This window comes from Antechinus flavipes, chromosome 2 (assembly GCF_016432865.1).
Source record: "Antechinus flavipes isolate AdamAnt ecotype Samford, QLD, Australia chromosome 2, AdamAnt_v2, whole genome shotgun sequence".
NCBI lineage: Eukaryota > Metazoa > Chordata > Mammalia > Dasyuromorphia > Dasyuridae > Antechinus > Antechinus flavipes.
In genome coordinates, this window is record NC_067399.1 from 80,673,587 (window position 1) to 80,690,723 (window position 17,137).

The 17,137-nt window shown below is 36.9% G+C and overlaps 2 protein-coding genes across 2 annotated transcripts in view; one reads left to right on the forward strand and one right to left on the reverse strand.

The window, feature by feature from the left end:
- CEBPZ (CCAAT enhancer binding protein zeta) overlaps positions 1–6,562 on the reverse strand; it is a gene marked incomplete at its 5' end in the record, with an annotated part of 21,523 nt that extends 14,961 nt beyond the window's left edge. The window contains 4 exon segments of the mRNA XM_051973562.1: positions 468–699; positions 2,444–3,951; positions 6,208–6,471; positions 6,473–6,562. Coding sequence (XP_051829522.1) covers positions 468–699; positions 2,444–3,951; positions 6,208–6,471; positions 6,473–6,562 — 2,094 coding nt within the window.
- NDUFAF7 (NADH:ubiquinone oxidoreductase complex assembly factor 7) overlaps positions 6,538–17,137 on the forward strand; it is a 21,611-nt gene continuing 11,011 nt past the window's right edge. Inside the window, exons 1-7 of the mRNA XM_051975113.1 lie at positions 6,538–6,647; positions 9,788–9,951; positions 11,103–11,183; positions 12,544–12,654; positions 14,918–15,131; positions 16,029–16,087; positions 16,804–16,914. Coding sequence (XP_051831073.1) covers positions 6,593–6,647; positions 9,788–9,951; positions 11,103–11,183; positions 12,544–12,654; positions 14,918–15,131; positions 16,029–16,087; positions 16,804–16,914 — 795 coding nt within the window. The 5' untranslated portion in view covers positions 6,538–6,592. The remainder of the gene's footprint in view (positions 6,648–9,787; positions 9,952–11,102; positions 11,184–12,543; positions 12,655–14,917; positions 15,132–16,028; positions 16,088–16,803; positions 16,915–17,137) is intronic.

Here is a 17,137-nt window from a genome sequence, read left to right on the forward strand (position 1 = left end):
TGATATATGCTAGCTAAGTGACAAGCTGCATAAATTCTTAGAAGTCTCAGATAATTCTCTAAGACTATTAAGTTCCAGACTAAGTATTATTCTGAATTGGTGGAGGGATTTTCCTATACCAATGAAATCAGAGATTGGATCTAAAAAGAAAAAAATATTACCAGCCACTATCTTGCACAGATAGTACAACTCTTTAAAACAGGTTTTGTGTAAATAGATAAAACTACAATCTTACTTCTAGATTTTGAATCTGGAATTCATGACACTCCTGAACTCTTGGAAAACAATCTTTGTAATAGAACAGAAAGTCTTTTTTTTTGGACAGATTTCTAAACAAATCTTTTTTTTTTTTTTTAGAAAATGGTAAAAGACATTAAAAACAAACATTATCAAATTCCCCCACATATTCAAAGACAAACCTAAATACATTTCAGCCATCAATTTTTTTTTTAAGCTTTTAAACATACCAGATGCTCATGCAGTTGAGTTCGTAATGCTGGTTTTGCTTTAAGGATCTCAGACACAAGGTACAGAGCTCCACAGATGAATGATGGCATCTGTCCACAAGTGACTTGGAGTAGCCTCTTTACAAATGCCTTCACCCGACGTAAAACTATATCACTTTTCAGAGACTTGTAGACAAGATTAAGAAACATAGACTGCTTGGAACATAATAGCAAACCTGGGTCTAACAGCTTCCTGTAGAATGAAATGTCAATTATGTTTATTTACAAAATATCTTATTTAGCAAAAATTTACTTTAGATACTGTCTAACCCCACATGATTAAAGAATGAAGTTGTTATAAGAATGGATTTCTTGACCTTATGGTATCCTAGACTAAGGTATCATCACTTTTATAATAGATGTGGAAGAGAATGAATGACAGAAATATCAAGTTGAATGAAGGCATCAGAAAACCATAGCAGCATGAAATAGTTAACTGGTCTTCAGCCTTGGCAATGTACCACTTAATGAAAACACTGAACACTGGTACAATAGAGCAAACACTAGTTGTGATGAGACATATACAACCATTTTGAATCCTGAATCTTTTACTCATTTAGAGTACTTCAGTAAAAACTTCCCTATTCTGAAATCCTATTAAATCTTTGCTACTGTAATCCCTGTACTACTTCTTGCATTTCACTTTCAGCCATTAACACACCATTCCTTATCCATGGTCAGAGAAAGAGGGAAAAAAAAGAAACTGTTAACACAAAATGACATTTTTCTCTTGACAAATTTGTCTTATTTCAAACAAGCTAAGTATTTCTGAAGCCTTCAATAATCACAGCTTAATGAATTGAAATACTCTGTCTTCTTATTTCATTGATATTTGTTATTTATAATACATATGACAATGAATTGAAAAGCAGTTAAATTTCAAGCTTCTTGGGTTCTTACCATGCCAGTTAGTAGTGTCACATCTATTTTAAGAACTTTTTGTAAGATTTTATATTGCAAACAAACAAAATGACAGGGCACAATGGAAAGATATGAGTAGCAGATTAGTCAATTATATGTCACAAGTAACTAGTCAATTATTTCGTGCTTTGACACATGTGGGCAGCTAGATGGCACAGTGGATACAGCACTGTTCCCAGGAAGGCTCAAATCTGGCCTCACTTCTTTTATTTATTCTGGAGCAGAATCCTGGGTAATCACCTAACCCTGTTTGCCTCAGTTTCCTAATTCTCAATTTGCCTTATGAGATTTTTCAAATGAGCTGGAAAAATAATGGCAAATGACTCTAATGATAAACCACTTTGCCAAGAAAACCCCAAATGGGCTCACAAAGAGTCAGACATGACAAATCCTAACAAAACTGATACATGTATGGTCTCTCAGTCTATCTTATCAAACCCAAAGCTATAAAAACAGAGTTAAAATTCCTTGGAAGGGCCCACAAAATTCCCTCAGATTGGCTCTTTCTGAATGTCCCATTTTACAGATAAGGAGACGAAGGTCAAACATAGGTTCAATGACATGTTAGCCTAATACATGGAAGAGGCAGGATTAAAAAGCTCAGACTCTCTCTGATTACAAGTCTGATGCAGAGAGAGCACTTAGCTTCTTCATCTGTAAAAAGAGGGGGATGAACTGGATTGTTTCAGTTACATCCTGGCTCTAAACACTGTGACATCTTACCAAGCTACAAAACAAAGACCATAAGAAAAGCAATTGCTAACTTTGCTTTTTACATGCAATGGACTGTTTTCAAGCACTAAATCAAAAAAAGGGTTTTTTTTTTAATTCTATTAAATGCTAAAGTATAAATATAAAATTCTGGAGACACTGGAGAGCAAAAATTCATGAAATCCATGAATCCTGCTCTTTTTTCCAAGGCAAAGTCCTACAAAGAATTATAAAATCTTCTGCCTATGATCCAGGGACTGAAACACTGCAGTACATTTACAAATGGTAAACTGAAGGTTACTTACTTGTATAAAGCTGCATAATATCGGTTTGATATTGTCTGATGAGAATCCATTACTTGAAAAAGCAACATTAGGGCTTGAACACTGGTATTAAAATTCACAAGATGTAACACTCTGAATAGTGTATCCAGCTGTTCTTTTACTTTTTCATCACTGATTTCAGCATATGGATAAGCTCTATTTACTCCAGTTAAAAGGGCACTAAGCATTTTAGACTCAATATCATTTTTCTTGATACAAGTCCGGAAAAAGCAAAAATAAAGAGTTATTAGTTTATTAGCCAAAATACTTTCGTCATGTGAAAGTACTATTTGATTTAAAAAACAAATAGCATAGTATTGGGCTTTGGAGCTAATATTTGATCGATAGATTAGTCTCTCAATTTCACTACACACGACTCCTTTCATGTTAGGATGTTTATGAAGTAAAGTCTCTAACAGATGGGAGGCTTTGGTGGCTATTTTGTTTTGGGGGTCTCCAAGTTTATTTACCAGCTGTACTAGAAAGGCTTTTTCTTCTTCAGGCTTATTAGAGAGAATCTCATGAGCTACTCTAAGTGCTTGAGTTTTAGTTGCAATTAGGGAGTCATGACCTAAAGTTTCTAAAACTTGCACAAACTCAGCTACTAAGTGTTTGAGCTGATGTTCAAAATACCATAATATCAATCGCCTATCCCTTGTATCCCTATTGCCACTTGACAATTTTTCTAGTTTGTCGAAAGGATGCTGAGTAAATGTTCGTAGTTTACGATTGTCTGGTAAAAGGTCTGTAATGAGCAGTTCTTTAAAAGTATCTAAAGCCATCAGACTTTGCCCTTTACTACCCTTTTTTTGAATAAGGTTCACAAGGGTCTCCACAAATTGGAGTGTATGGATGGCATCATCCTGAATAAGGAGGATCATGGCAGCCAGTCTGTCACCCAAGGTCCCAGATGACACTATAGCTTTCATCCATGTAGAAGAGGAGCCACCTTTCTGATTACTTGTCTTGTTCTTGAATAAGTCGATTTCATGTTGATACAGTTTCTGAGCCAAAGCTTTGTATTGGGATACAATAACTTTTGACTGAGGTTCTGAGGAATACTCATTGGTATATTCCAGATCATACCATTTCCCCCCAGTTTTGATCAGCAATGTTGGTCTAGCATAAAATTCAAAGACGTCTTGTTGTTTATCTTTCTTTACAGCTGGTTTAGTACTACTATCTTTATCAATGGTTTGTGCTTGCTTCTTCAAATTTTTTTTATCCTTATTAGCTGGTGTTTTTTTATTTTCTGCTGAAGTCTCTTTTTTCTTTTCTATTTTAGACACTTTAGTTTCTTTATCATTGACTTTGTTTCCTACTAGCTCCTTGTCCTCTTCCAAGAGGAAATTCTTTGAATAGTTGGATACACCCAGACTTTTGATAAATGCTTCTAGTTCACCTTGCTGAAGGTCATCAATCATTTCTTTTTTGCCTCCATCCACAAGTTCTTCATTTTCATCCAAAGTTGCCAGCATAAGATAATCTTGCTGCATTAAAATATAAAAAAGTGTAAAAATCAAACATATCATATACTTTAAAGATCTCAAGTGAATATTTACTTTTTATTTTTAGCGATTATTAAATTAGCATGTCAAAGTAACTTTAAAAATGACTGGACAATCATCTAAGTTTATTCTGCAGTTGAAGACATCTGATACAATTAGTCAATCACATTAGATGGTTCTTACTTATATGTTTAAAAATCCCAGTAATTTCACTTGTCTCATTTCTGTATTCATATTCTCACATCCCTATATGATCAAAAAATTGTTTGAATTTCCTAGTCAAAGGACTGGATTTGAATCTTAGTTCTGTTGCTAAAAAATGAATTGGGAGGATGAATAAAGGAGTGATGGGGAATGACTTTGCTGTGCCTCAGAAGTAGGTGCTTTTATTCCTATTTTACAGTTAAGGAAACTGAGGCAAGTACAGATTTTTAGTGACTTACCCAGATTCACACACCTAATGTCTCTAGTCACTGTGCCACCTAGAACCCTCTATAAAAGCAAAGCACAAACCTTAAAACACAATAAAAATGCCAATCATTATTATCATTATCCACTATGTTAATGTAGACAAGTACTTTGCTACTTTGGACTTATGTTTTTTCATGTGTTAAAAATCATGGAATTAGATTAAATGATTTAAGGTTTATACATTCTATATAATAAAACATTAAGGTATTAACAACAATGTTAAGGTAAGCACCTTAAGAATTAAATTTATCTTCACAACAATCCTAAGATGAAGTTGCTATAACTGCCCTCATTTTAGATCCACAGAAACTAAGTCATTAAGAGGTTAAATAAATGTGTATAGTTATTAAGTAGCTGAGGCAGAATTTGAATACTATTCTTCCTGAATCAAAATCTTCAAACTACTAGGCCACCTAGTTACCGAAGGTCCTTTCTGGCTGGTTTTCCTCCTACCTGTCTCATCATTTTTTTTTTTTTTTTCCCATTTCCTTTGTTAGAATTTCAGCCAGGTCATGTTTACTATTAATGGGTATAACCCATATGTCTAGTCTCTTTCTCCTTTTCTACTATTTCACTTGGTGTCCTTTTTAGCTCCCACAGATACAATTATCCCTATGCCCATGATTTTCAGATCTATTTATGAAGCCCTAATTTTTCTCCTGACCTCCAATTTTCCATCTCAAACTGGATGGCCTACAGATATCATGTCTTAAACTGAAAATGTCCCAAATTAAACTCATTGACCTTTCCCCAAGTACTCCCATCTCCCTAACTTTTCATTTGCTGTCCTGGGTACCACTATTCTCCGAGGTACCCAGGTTCACACTGCTCACTATCTCACCCCAACCTGACCTCCCCAAATTCAAACAGTTGCTAAGTCAGTAAGTATTTATTAAGTGTTTACTGTATGCTCAGAGTTGTAGTTACAAAGAAAGGCAAAAAAGGCAGTCTCTGTCCTTAAGGAATTTACAATCTAATGGATGAGACAATATGCAAACACATAAACATACAAGCTAAATACAGAATAAATAAGAAAATAATCAATAGATTAGGATACCACTATTAAGAGGTACTGGGAAAGTCTCTCTGTAGAAGGAGGGATTTGAGCTGTTGCCTCATGCAACTTAGAGAAGCCTTAGGTACAGATGAGAAAGGAGAATATTCCAGGCATAGTGAAAATTCCTGGAGTCGAGTGACAACGTCTCATTCTGGGACCGAAGAGTCTGCAGGAAGGGTGCAATTGGGGAAGGCTGGGTTATGAGGGGCTTTCAAAGCCAAACAGATCCTGGGAGCAACATAAAATCCTTAGAATTTAGTACGGAGAAGGGTGACATGGTCAGACTTATGCTTTTAGGAAAAGCACTTTGCTGGCTAAATGGGAAGAAATTTGAGATTTCAAGGCCACTGCAATAGACCAGGCACACAGCAAGCTCTTAACAAATGTTTATTAACCTGACTTTTGATTACATAGTTGCACGAAGCAGCAAATCGAGATTCGTACCCTTTCTCTTCCCTCCTCATCCCCCCTGTGCTGGCCACCCACGTGGCATCGGGAGGGGAGGGACCTGGGATCCCAAAAGTGGACGGGACTGACGGTGTGGTCCGGGACCCTTCGCGAACAAACACAAATAGAATCCCGGAAGTCTTTTTGTCGGTTTATCTGGAAGTGGGGAAAGTGGAAAAGACCGACCTTCGTGCCCGCCCCCCTCACTGCTCCGGGGCCCCCAGCCTCGGTCACCCGTCCCGCGTGGGGCTGGGCCTTCTTACTTTGGTGCCTCCGAGCCGCAGCACTTCCTCCAGGGTGAAGTCTTCCTCCTCTCCTTCTTCCCCATTATCTTCCTCATCGTCCTCCACAGCCGCTGCCGCCGCCTCCGCCTTCCCAGGCCCCCAGGGCCTCTTGGGGTGAAACTCCACGCGCGGCTTCTGAGGAGCCATCACACGAGTCCGACGGGACGCGCTCCTCTTTGCGTCACTTTCGCCTCCCTGCGATGACGCTAACGCTACTTCCGGCGAACAGTACCGAGGGGGCGGAGCAGGACGTCTAGGGAGCGGAAGGGGAAGAAGCGTGGCGGAGCTACGCCTGCGGCTCCGGCTCCAGTTCCTGCGGCGGCGGCGGCGAGTTCTAGGCGCGTGCTGCGACTCCGGGTTCGGCATGAGCGTCCTCTTGAGGGCCCGCGCGAGGCCGCTACCTCTAGCCCTGCGCGCGGGTAATTTAAGGCCCCGCCCCTAGCTACGATTGCCTCGGTAACGGGGGGGTGGGGCTGTTCCTGGAGCCCAGAGGAAGCGGCGGAGCTCGCTAGAGCTAACCCTAGGCAGCCCCCGAGCCCGGGAATGTGCATTGGGAAAAATACCTTATGATCGGTTTACTGTTATTTCAGCTTTCTAAGCATCTTCCAGAGGAGGGGAGCCCGCCGGGGAGGGGCGGGCCCGGGTTCGAGACCCTGGGGAAGGGGAGGAGGAGTGGGAAAAAAGCGCCACCTGGCTAGCGCCCGGGAGAGGCGTCTGAGGACTGAATCATTGCACTGCCGTCTGCCTCGGTGTCCTCATTTGTAAAAGGGGGATGACCGTAGCACCGACTTATCACGGTTGCCGTGAGCATAAAATTGAGAGAATATTTCCTCCTCTGGTCTTCCTTTATTAGTGGAAGGATCAGAACAGCAGCTGCTCTGCTTGGTTCCACAACATCCTCATTTTCATCACTCCCTTTTTCCCCCCTTCTCCCCACTTTCCGCTTTCCTTTTAGAGTGTTAGCTTTAGAGGGCAGCTCGGTCTTTTTCTTATTTGCATTTCAGAGCTTTGCACAGTGTCTGGCATAATAACTAACATTTAGATAGCCATTACTATGTGCATTTAATAATGTGTATTTTGTAAGTCACATGTCATAGTTAATCATGTAATGTGTATTTGTGAGGCACTTTACATGCAAACTATAATAATAGTATAGAATAATAATTTATCCGATGGTAGTGTATGTTTGAAAGTCACTTTGCAAACCATAGCTTCGTGTGACACAAATCGGACAGTTTTTCATATAGTAACATGTGTAAGGCACTTTACAAACCATAGTAATAAGTGTAGTATAGTATGACTCATCAGATAGTATTGCATATTTCTTACAGCACTTTGCAAAGCTTAGTGTGCTCTTGTTCAGTCGTGTGTGACATGATGAATTGGTCCAATTAATCTGGGGAGCTGTTCAGAACTACTTACAAAATCACTAAAGGTCTCACTGTGCAGTATTTCTTTAGGCATATCCCCCAGAAAGGTCATAGGCAGAAGGAAAGAACTGCTAAGTGCAAAGATATTTATAGCAACATTTTTCAGTTATAGAAAAGAACTGGAAACAAAGTGGGTCTCTGTTAATAGCAGAACAGATTGTGAAATGTGAATGCAATGGAAAATTACTGCACTAAAGATGTTATCATTGAATAAGGGAAATGGAAGGACTTTAGAGATCAAAGATCATAATAAGATTTACAGTTGAAAAGGACATTGCTGACCACTGAGACCAATCTCATTTTAGGAGCCTGGAAATGGAAAATATCTTCCTTAGGTCATAATTCAAAAACTAGTCCTTTGCCTCCACATCCAGCATTTTTGTGCCTTTTCCCCAACCCTGTAAATAAGTTATCTTCCTTAATTGATGGTGTATGAAGCAGATCACTCCCTTTTTTAGATAGATTCAGTTGTTAGGTAATTATTTTGTTGTTTGTTCAGTCATTTTACAATTGTGTTCAATTCTTCTATATCCCTTTTGGGGTTTTCGTTGCAAAGATACTGGAGTGGTTTACCATTTCCTTCTTCAGCTCTTTCAATAGAGAAGCAAACTGGCAAGCAGGGTTGAGTGACTTGCCCAGGATTGCAAAGCTAGTAAATATCCAAAAGCCAAATTTGAGCTTAGGAAGATGAATCTTCTGACTCTAGGCCAGGTTCTCTATTCACCACATCACCTAGCTGTTCTAAGTAATTATTTTAGATAGACTATGAACTAGCTATGTTAAGCTAAAATTGTCTTCTTTCTAGCTTACACATGACAGCACCTCAGGGACATAATTAAAAATCATAGCCTCCTTCTTCCCCATCTCCTTAAACATTATATTTTACAGGCTGAACATTCACTGTTCCTTCTATAGTTCCTCCTGTGACTTTGTCTCCTGTCTTCTTACTATTATAGTTCCATCCTCTGAACAACCCCATATTCCAGTATCCCCTGAACACAGTACTTAAATTTTATGGCAACAGTCCAGTGGCCCTGACTTCAGTGCTTTAGAAGTCATCACTGTCTGCTTCCCTCCATTGATATACATTGCTATTCCTCTAACATTTAATAGATGAAATAAACTAGAGGTCTCCAAAGTTCTTAGTTATGATGAACCTCTGGAAATTTATCAAAGCTGACAATAGTTCATTAGTAAGAAAGATGTAAAATGTTATGATTCTTACAAGGTACTAAGATAGTGGAATTGATAGAGATAATAATTATCTAATTTAGCATGGTTTGATATGATTGATCTGATCCTACAAGGAGATGTTATGGGCCAGAAGTAGAAACAAGGTACTAAGTGGAATTGAGGAGACAATGGTTAAATCTAATTTAGCATTTATTTAATCCTACCACAAATAATCGTTTCCTAGTGATGTAATGATTGGAGTATACTCAGTGCCCAGCATATAAGCAAGAAGCTCTCAGGGCCAGACACAGAAGGCCTCAAGCCCACTCTCGGAGGCAGAGTCAGATTCATTTCATATTCCACCTTTGTGCTGGCTGGAGACATTCGGAGGAAGAGAGACTGAAGCTGGCAGAGGCAAAGGACTAGCGGCGAGAGCTCTGGGAACCAAGGAGAGAGATAGGCCTCTAAGAAAGCTAACTGGGCTAGAGGAAAGAGGAAGATTTAAAAGGAAAAAATAAAGGATCCGGACCTTAACTCCTGGCTGAATTTGAGGTGATTATTACTCTGAACTGAAACAAAGACTGCCTCCAGAAGCCACCCAAGAAACCTGCTCCCAGAGAACATTATATTTTAGAGAAGAGCATTATAGTAAAGCTCAAGTGGTATAATGTACATAAGATGCTTTATATAAATAGCAGCTAATCATAGGCCTTTTTTGGATCTTCCAGAACTGACAGATTTAAGGAAGCCAAGATCACCTCCACATCATGAATTAGCATCCAGAGAGGACGTTAAAGGAGACTAGATGTTCTGCTAGTATTACTGCAGCCTAATTGACATGTAGTTTGTCTTTTGGTTATTCCTTCACAAAACAATAAGAAAAAGCTGAAGAGCTCAGTATGTAGGAATGACATTAACTAATTCAGATTGGTTTTTTGTCTTAAAAATATTTGCAGTTATTCCTTTCTTTTGGAAAGTGAAGTGCTTCAGCTCAGGAAAGAAGTCAACTGAAAACAAAACTATTACTCCTATGCTGCGGCACCTCACATACAAAATAAAGGCGACTGGCCCCATTACAGTGGCTGAATACATGAAGGAAGTCTTGACTAACCCAGCCAAGGTAACCCTCTAAGTAATCCTCTACCCGTCTTAGCCTTAAGCCAAATTATGGTGGGTGTAGCCTTGCTGCTTTCCTCTTCCATGGTCCTCTATCTTGAGCACATTCTCTGTCTTCCAAAATATCAGCTAACTTATTTCATAAATTAGTTGAAATATGAGATAAGATCCCTTTGCTCCCTATTTTGACATAAAGTAAAACTTTCTGGGAGAAATATCTTTCTTTGAAGAATATCCAAAGGGGAAAAAAATCAGAAGGGTAGATTGGGACTTGGAAGCAGAGAGTTTTGAATACAAAATTTAAGGATTTAGGAATAGAGAGTGGGTATTATTTAAAGTTTTTAAAAGGGCCATAAAATGAAAATAGTGTTTAGGAAGTTGAATCTGGCTTTGGTGGTACAGGATGGGTAGAACTGGGAGAAACTACACAGGAAGATCAGTTAGGAAGCAAGTTCAAAGGATGTGGTCATAAGAGTAGTGACACTGAAGATGGAAAAAAGAAAAAGAAAAGCTAGATCTTCCTTGCAGGTAGTATGTACTCAGTCAGCATTTTCATTCAATGAGACATAAAGAATCAAAAAAGCTTGATTGAAACAGGACTTGATTTGTTGTAGAATATTGGGTAGCATTATAATGTTTATAAAAATTTTCTTTTAAAGTTTTATAGTTGATAAATATGTTCAGTGTATTTATATTTTTCACTTTTATATGAAACAGAGAAAGACTTTATAGTCTTTACTTTTGTAGATTAGGGAACTGAAGTCCAACAAGATGCTAGGCTAGCAGCAGAGAAAGTAATAGAAGAAACAAGTTTTCTGACTATTCAAAAAAAAGGTAGTCTCTCATATAATGAATAAAACATAGAGAAAATGGAAGACTGCCAATGGCAAAGTGGTTGTTTTACTAAGGAAGATTTCCCATTACTTGTAGAAAGGATCACTGATTTTTAAACAGAAAGACATATTATTTATTTATTTATTTGATTTGATTTAGTGGAGGGATTTCTTCATGATAAGTTTTTTTTCCCCTTTCTACCCACACACATAAACGTATATTTTAGCAAAATAGTTTAGAAGAATATTATTCCAAATCAAAGAAAGCATTTTCTTAGCATAAATGTTACATTTTTGTAATATATCTTTTCTTCTTCCTCAGGGCTACTATGTACATCAAGATATGATAGGAGAAAGAGGAGACTTTATTACTTCACCTGAAATAAGTCAGATCTTTGGAGAGGTAAATATTTCATACTACCTATAAAAGTGAATCCAATATCAAAGTTTGCCATATGAAACGTGAATGTAATAAAATGAAAGTGACTCCCCAAGCCAGATAACAAAATGTTGTACTTGGTAATGTGAATATATGTTTCTATTTGACAGTATAACCACATATATTATAGCTTCTTTATATATCCTCTGATCTATATCATTTTTGGTTTTTCAGTAAAAAAATTTCCTTTGGTAGCAAAGATGAATGTGTCTTATACCACATTCCAACCTGGAATAAACATTGTTACAATGAAATTTTTTGTTTAAATATATGTATACTTCAGGCCTGCTATAATGTAACATATGGGTTACTCAAAGCACTGTACTTTGCAAAATTGAGTAATAAAAACCATAGTTTGTGAGAAAATGGGAAAGGGACACAACACTCAAAAAACTTTTATTAGTGACATACAAAAAAAGGATCCTAACAAAAATGGTAGCATAATTTTATAAAAGTTAAATAGTTGAGAAATATATGAATTGGCAATATAGAGTGGCAGTGTCAGCAACATTTGTCTATCCCTATTCTTGAGCAGCTACCTGACCTTCCCAATTCACATAGGACCCATCTTGGCAAAGTCTGTAGAAAGTTGGGCAGGTCACAACTTTGGGCCAGAGGCCATAGAAAAAGGTGTGTTATGTAGACTATCCTTCTCTGCCCACAGTTCTTACTACACCAGAAGATATATAATAAATGTGATCCATAAGTCCTGAAATTTGTGGAAGAGAGCATTGGAAAGTTTACCACTTATGAATTATTATGAAGTGATACACTTTTCTGCATTCTTGCTCTTTCTGTCAGAAGAAATTGAGTGTAAGCATATGTGAAATTCATGTTATATTCAAATTGTTGCCTAATGTATCAGTCGCATTGGAAAAAATTCAGATTTTCAAAATAAATATTAAAGTGCATATGCATGTGTGCATATATATTACTGTATGTTGTATTATGCAGTATATATTACAATATATTCTATGTATGCATATATACATAACATATATTTCTTGTCATGAATTTCTTTAAAAATTATTTACTGGGGGCAGCTTGGTGGTGCAGTGGATAGAGCACCAGCCTTGAAGTCAGGAGGACTTGAGTTCAAATGTGACCTCAGACACTTAGCTGTGTAACCCTGGGCAAGTCACTTAACCCCAGCTGCCTCAGCCAGTAAATAACTGGGCAAGAAATAGTGGTTTGTGATATTCTGTATCAAAGTATATTTACCAACTATGTTTTATATACATATATGCATATATGTTTTTATATATGCATACATGTAAAACATATTCCTGTGTTTATTTTAATGTATTTTTTTTTCTCCCCACAGTTACTAGGGATTTGGTATATTAGTGAATGGATAGCTACTGGAAAAAGTTCAACTTTTCAGCTGGTGGAACTGGGCCCAGGTAGGGGCACTCTTACTGGTGATATTTTGAGGGTAGGTAACCTTAGGTTGTTTTTAAAATCTCATGTAGTTTCATCTTGCTAAATTGCAGTTTGAATTTTTAAATGTAATATCCATAGCTCTTTTCCTTCAATGAGTTATCTCATTCTTCTCAGCTGTAATTTAATATCTAAAAACTTACTGTCTGTAATAGTTGCAAGAGAGCAAAATGAATTGTACATTTATCAATGTTATACTTTATTTGTATGTGTACAAAGGTGTATTAAAAAACTTAATTCCTACTAAGCTGCTTGCATACAGTGCTATGCATAGTTTGTTATATTCTTATTTGCACTTTAACTTCTCTGCAAATAAATAGTACTTACCTTTTCAAGGCATCATTTAAATTTTGTAAACATCATTATTCATCCCATTTTCACTGCCAATCTCTATGTAAACTGAAGGGTAGAGTAAAATTAGAGACCTGACAAGTTAAAAGGAAGACTTTCTTGGCCTTGAAAAGATGGGAGGAGACACAGCTAATGCTTGGCAAAATTGGGGAGTAGGGCTCTCCTTTTCCTTGTCTTGTTTCTGATAATCCCAGTGCTCTGATTTGTCCAACCTTACTCAGGCCTGTTTCAAAGGATTCTACATTTTCTTTTATGCTGTCTCCCAAACTGAAATCCTTTTTCCTTCAGTTCACTTCAGTCAATTCTTAGGAAAGCAATTTGAACAAACAAATTTTCATTCAGATGTGAATGGCTTCCCTAAAATCCTCTTCTGATGCCTCATTGTGATGTGGAGGTGACCCTGGGTTTCTGAAGTCCTACCAAAGGTATGCCCAGTCCAAACTAAAAAGACTTTAGATATAAGCTGGGAACAGATTTCTGTCTATCTGAGATTCATAGATCACTTGATGGTAATTTGGAGGTTCTCACCACCAGCCTGCTTGGGATCATGGAGGAAGTGCCCACCCAATAATATACTCTTTTTAAAGGACTGCAGAGGTGAAAAATTTGCAGCTTTCTAACGCTCCCTTGTTCACTCTATCAGGGCTATCTTACTAACCCAAATGAATTTCAAATGGCTGAAACTTTAAAGCATCCAAGAAAATCATAGGATCAAAGATTTAAATTTGGAAGGGACTTTGGAGGTGATCTAGTACACCTCTGTAATCTTACATATGAAGAAATGAAGGCCCCAAAAGGTTTAGACTTTCTGAGGACCACAAAGTTAGCATAGGTGGGATTTAAGCTCATGATCTTTGCTCTAAATGCAGTAGTTAGTCATTGTCACAAGGCATCAGATGGAGAGAAGCTTCTCTTGAATCCCACCACTCAAGTATTTCTTAGAAGTATGCCTGCAACACGACAGGGAAAAAGGAATTTTTGGCCCCTAAACCCCTTTCTCCACTCATAGGAACAAATAGAGGAAGAAGAAAGATGGAGAAAAATGGGAAACTTTTGTGGGGTCTTTCTGAAGATCCCTGGTTCTGTCGGTCTCGGGACTCGAGTGACTTAGCCTCTCCTTTAGTCTTCAGCTCCTGGACCTGGAGGCTCTTGGATCACTTGGCTGATAAAGTTATCCAAGGTTCCAGATGTTGAAAATTGGAGTCCTGGAGCTTACCCCTTCTTTCTGCTAGGGAGGTTAATATTGATGCCTAAAGATGGGAGAAGGCAGCTGGTTCCTCATAATCCAAATAGGGATTGGGTAGAAAAGGGCCAAGAAAAGTGGTGTCTGACACATTTCTTCATTTTCCAGGAGGCAGACTACAAGCAGTATCCCACCTCCCATGCTTTTTGCTCATGTGACATAGCATTTGCTCACATGGTGTAATCATTTGCTTATAATGTTGAAAAAACATTGATTTTCAGTCTGTATGATATTTTGTGATTCCAGAAAAAGAAATAATTGTAAACTTTTTTGTGTTCATGCTGTTTTGGAAACATGAGCTTTACTTGTTTGTTTCTATTAGTCCTCATTATTCAGTTAAAAAAAAAAAAGTTCACTAAATATAAGCTATGATGTTAGATTTTCCAATATTATAATAGTTTTGTCTGTGATAAAGGAATTTAAAACAATAAATGGAAGAACTGTTCTTTTGCAAAGTTCACACCCTTTTTGGAAGTTATAGTTAATATTTCTGGTAAATAATGTTTCTAATAGTGTTAGAAGGTAGTGAGTTCTTGAAGCATTTTTTTTTTTAAACCAAACATAAATGCTGTTTTCTCTGACTTAAAACAACTTGCTGAGATAAAAAGAATTGAAACTTGAAAATTCACTTAGTGACAAAGTATATTTCTTCCTGTATATTCAGGTCTTCAGTCAGCTTGGGTCAGTGCTGAAAAACTGCGACATTTCTATACATTTGGTGGAAGTAAGTCAAAAATTAAGTGAAATTCAAGCTCAGACACTGACTGATGAGACAATTGCCCTAAAGCATGATGCTGAATCACCAGTATATATGAAAGGTATCACTAAGTCTGGAATTCCCATTTCCTGGTACCGGAATCTACAAGATGTGCCACAAGGTAAGGAGTTTGGATCGACATAAGCATTTTAATCAGGGCACCTTAAATTACCAAAAATGATAGTAATCTTTTTTCTTACAAGACAATGGGGTCCTCTCACCAAGTCCTTAACTGGGAAGTGTTTTTCCCTAGAAAAAAGCATCTTATAAAGAAAATTAACTTGTTATAAGTAAGGCCATGCTACTTTACAAATTTAATATGTAAAAAAGGTTTTAAAAGCTACTAATCCCTTTAGTTTTGTCTTAACAGTCATTTCCCTGCCTACTGTAGTAAAGTTAGAATATAGTGTAAGCTCCCTCATTTGATTGTAAGCTCCTTGAGGACAGGAACAGTATTTTACTTCTTTTTATATCCCCAGTGCTTAATATAGGTTTATTGATTCATTTCATTGATTGAGAGTTAATGGTGGTGATGCAGCCAAAGGCAACAATAACTAAAGAAAGCAAAGTCCTAATGTGTAAGTTTTATTTTTTCTCCTTTTGAAAACATCTATTTTACCTAGACCAGAACTTTTGTTAGCCCATAAGTTCAGAATCCTATTGATAATTTTGATAGTGAATAGAAGACTCAACTTGTCAAGAAAGCTTCCCACCACTAGTTGAGAGCTCCTTAAGGACATGAATTTCTTTTGTCAATTGTCTTCTCTTTGTCTCATTTATTTGACAGATGAAGATAGTAATACGTGTTTACTTCTTGTCTTGTGCCATAGACATTTTTGTGTGTTGTTTTTTAAACTGGTCTTCTTGTAGACAGGCATGCTATCAGGATAGGGTGGTATAATAATGGAGACATGTAGCAAAAGAAGGAGTAGCAGTTCTCTCCCACAAGCATCACTTGAGCATTTTTTTAAAAGTATATTAAAACATGTATTACTTTTCCTTTTCTCTTTCTAAACAGGTTATAGCTTTTATTTAGCACATGAATTTTTTGATGCTCTTCCAGTGCATAAGTTTCAGGTACTGATGGAAAGACTTTGTATCTACATTTGTTTAATAAGGGGGGAATATAATGTGGCATCAAAGAATATTTTTTTACATTGATTATTCACTATTTGAATAATATTATACCTTGAAAATTATACTTAAATCCTGTTTTTGTAACAGAATTTTGAAGTCTTGGGAATAAATTACCTAAAAAGGGGAAAAGGTACAATAACAAAATATTAAGAAAGGTGATATATTCTTATGATGATTTAATTGTTCATAGATGGAAAAGAGTCTTTTTGTATTCTAGTGTAGCATGAAGATAGTTTCTGCACTTTATTTTAAAATATTAAAAATTATTTTCAGAAATTTAGGATCTCTTTTTCTTTTTGATTTCCCTCATTCTTTGATGGGAATAGTTTAGATTTGGTAGTATTATGTGAGCACAATTAGCTTTAATTTAAAAGCAATTACAATTATTCTATTAGGTGGAGCTTCATACAAAGCATATACATATGTAGAAATGTTATTTCTCTCCCTAGTTATTTTGAATATTAGGCTCCTACATCACTCCTCATTTTGTAATCTCAAGCACAGCTTTGTTCTGTTGGTCCCTTTGCCTCTCCCCTCTCACAGCTGCTATGGCAACAGTCCTACATTGCATCAGGAAGATGCATTCAGAAAACATTCATAGGCTGGAAGACATTTAGAAACAAAACCTAAACTCCAATGTTTGTTTAATTACCTAGAAAACTCCACAAGGATGGCGAGAAGTGTTTATTGATATAGATCCACAAGATTCTGATAAACTAAGATTTGTTTTGGCTCCTTCTTCCACCCCAGCAGAAACTTTTATTCAGGTAAGGGAAAGGTGTTTGTTTGTTTGTTTCCTTTGTTTCAATTAAACAGTCATAGTCATAGTAACTTTTGCTATAGAGTTAAGTTTCCTTCAGAAAAATGTTTGGTTTTTAATTTTGAAGTTTGTATCTTCCATTATCTCTTGTGACTACTTGGGTATATTTAACAAAAACAGTCAATTAGTTAAATCACCAAAGCATTTTTTAAAATAGCTTTTTATTTACA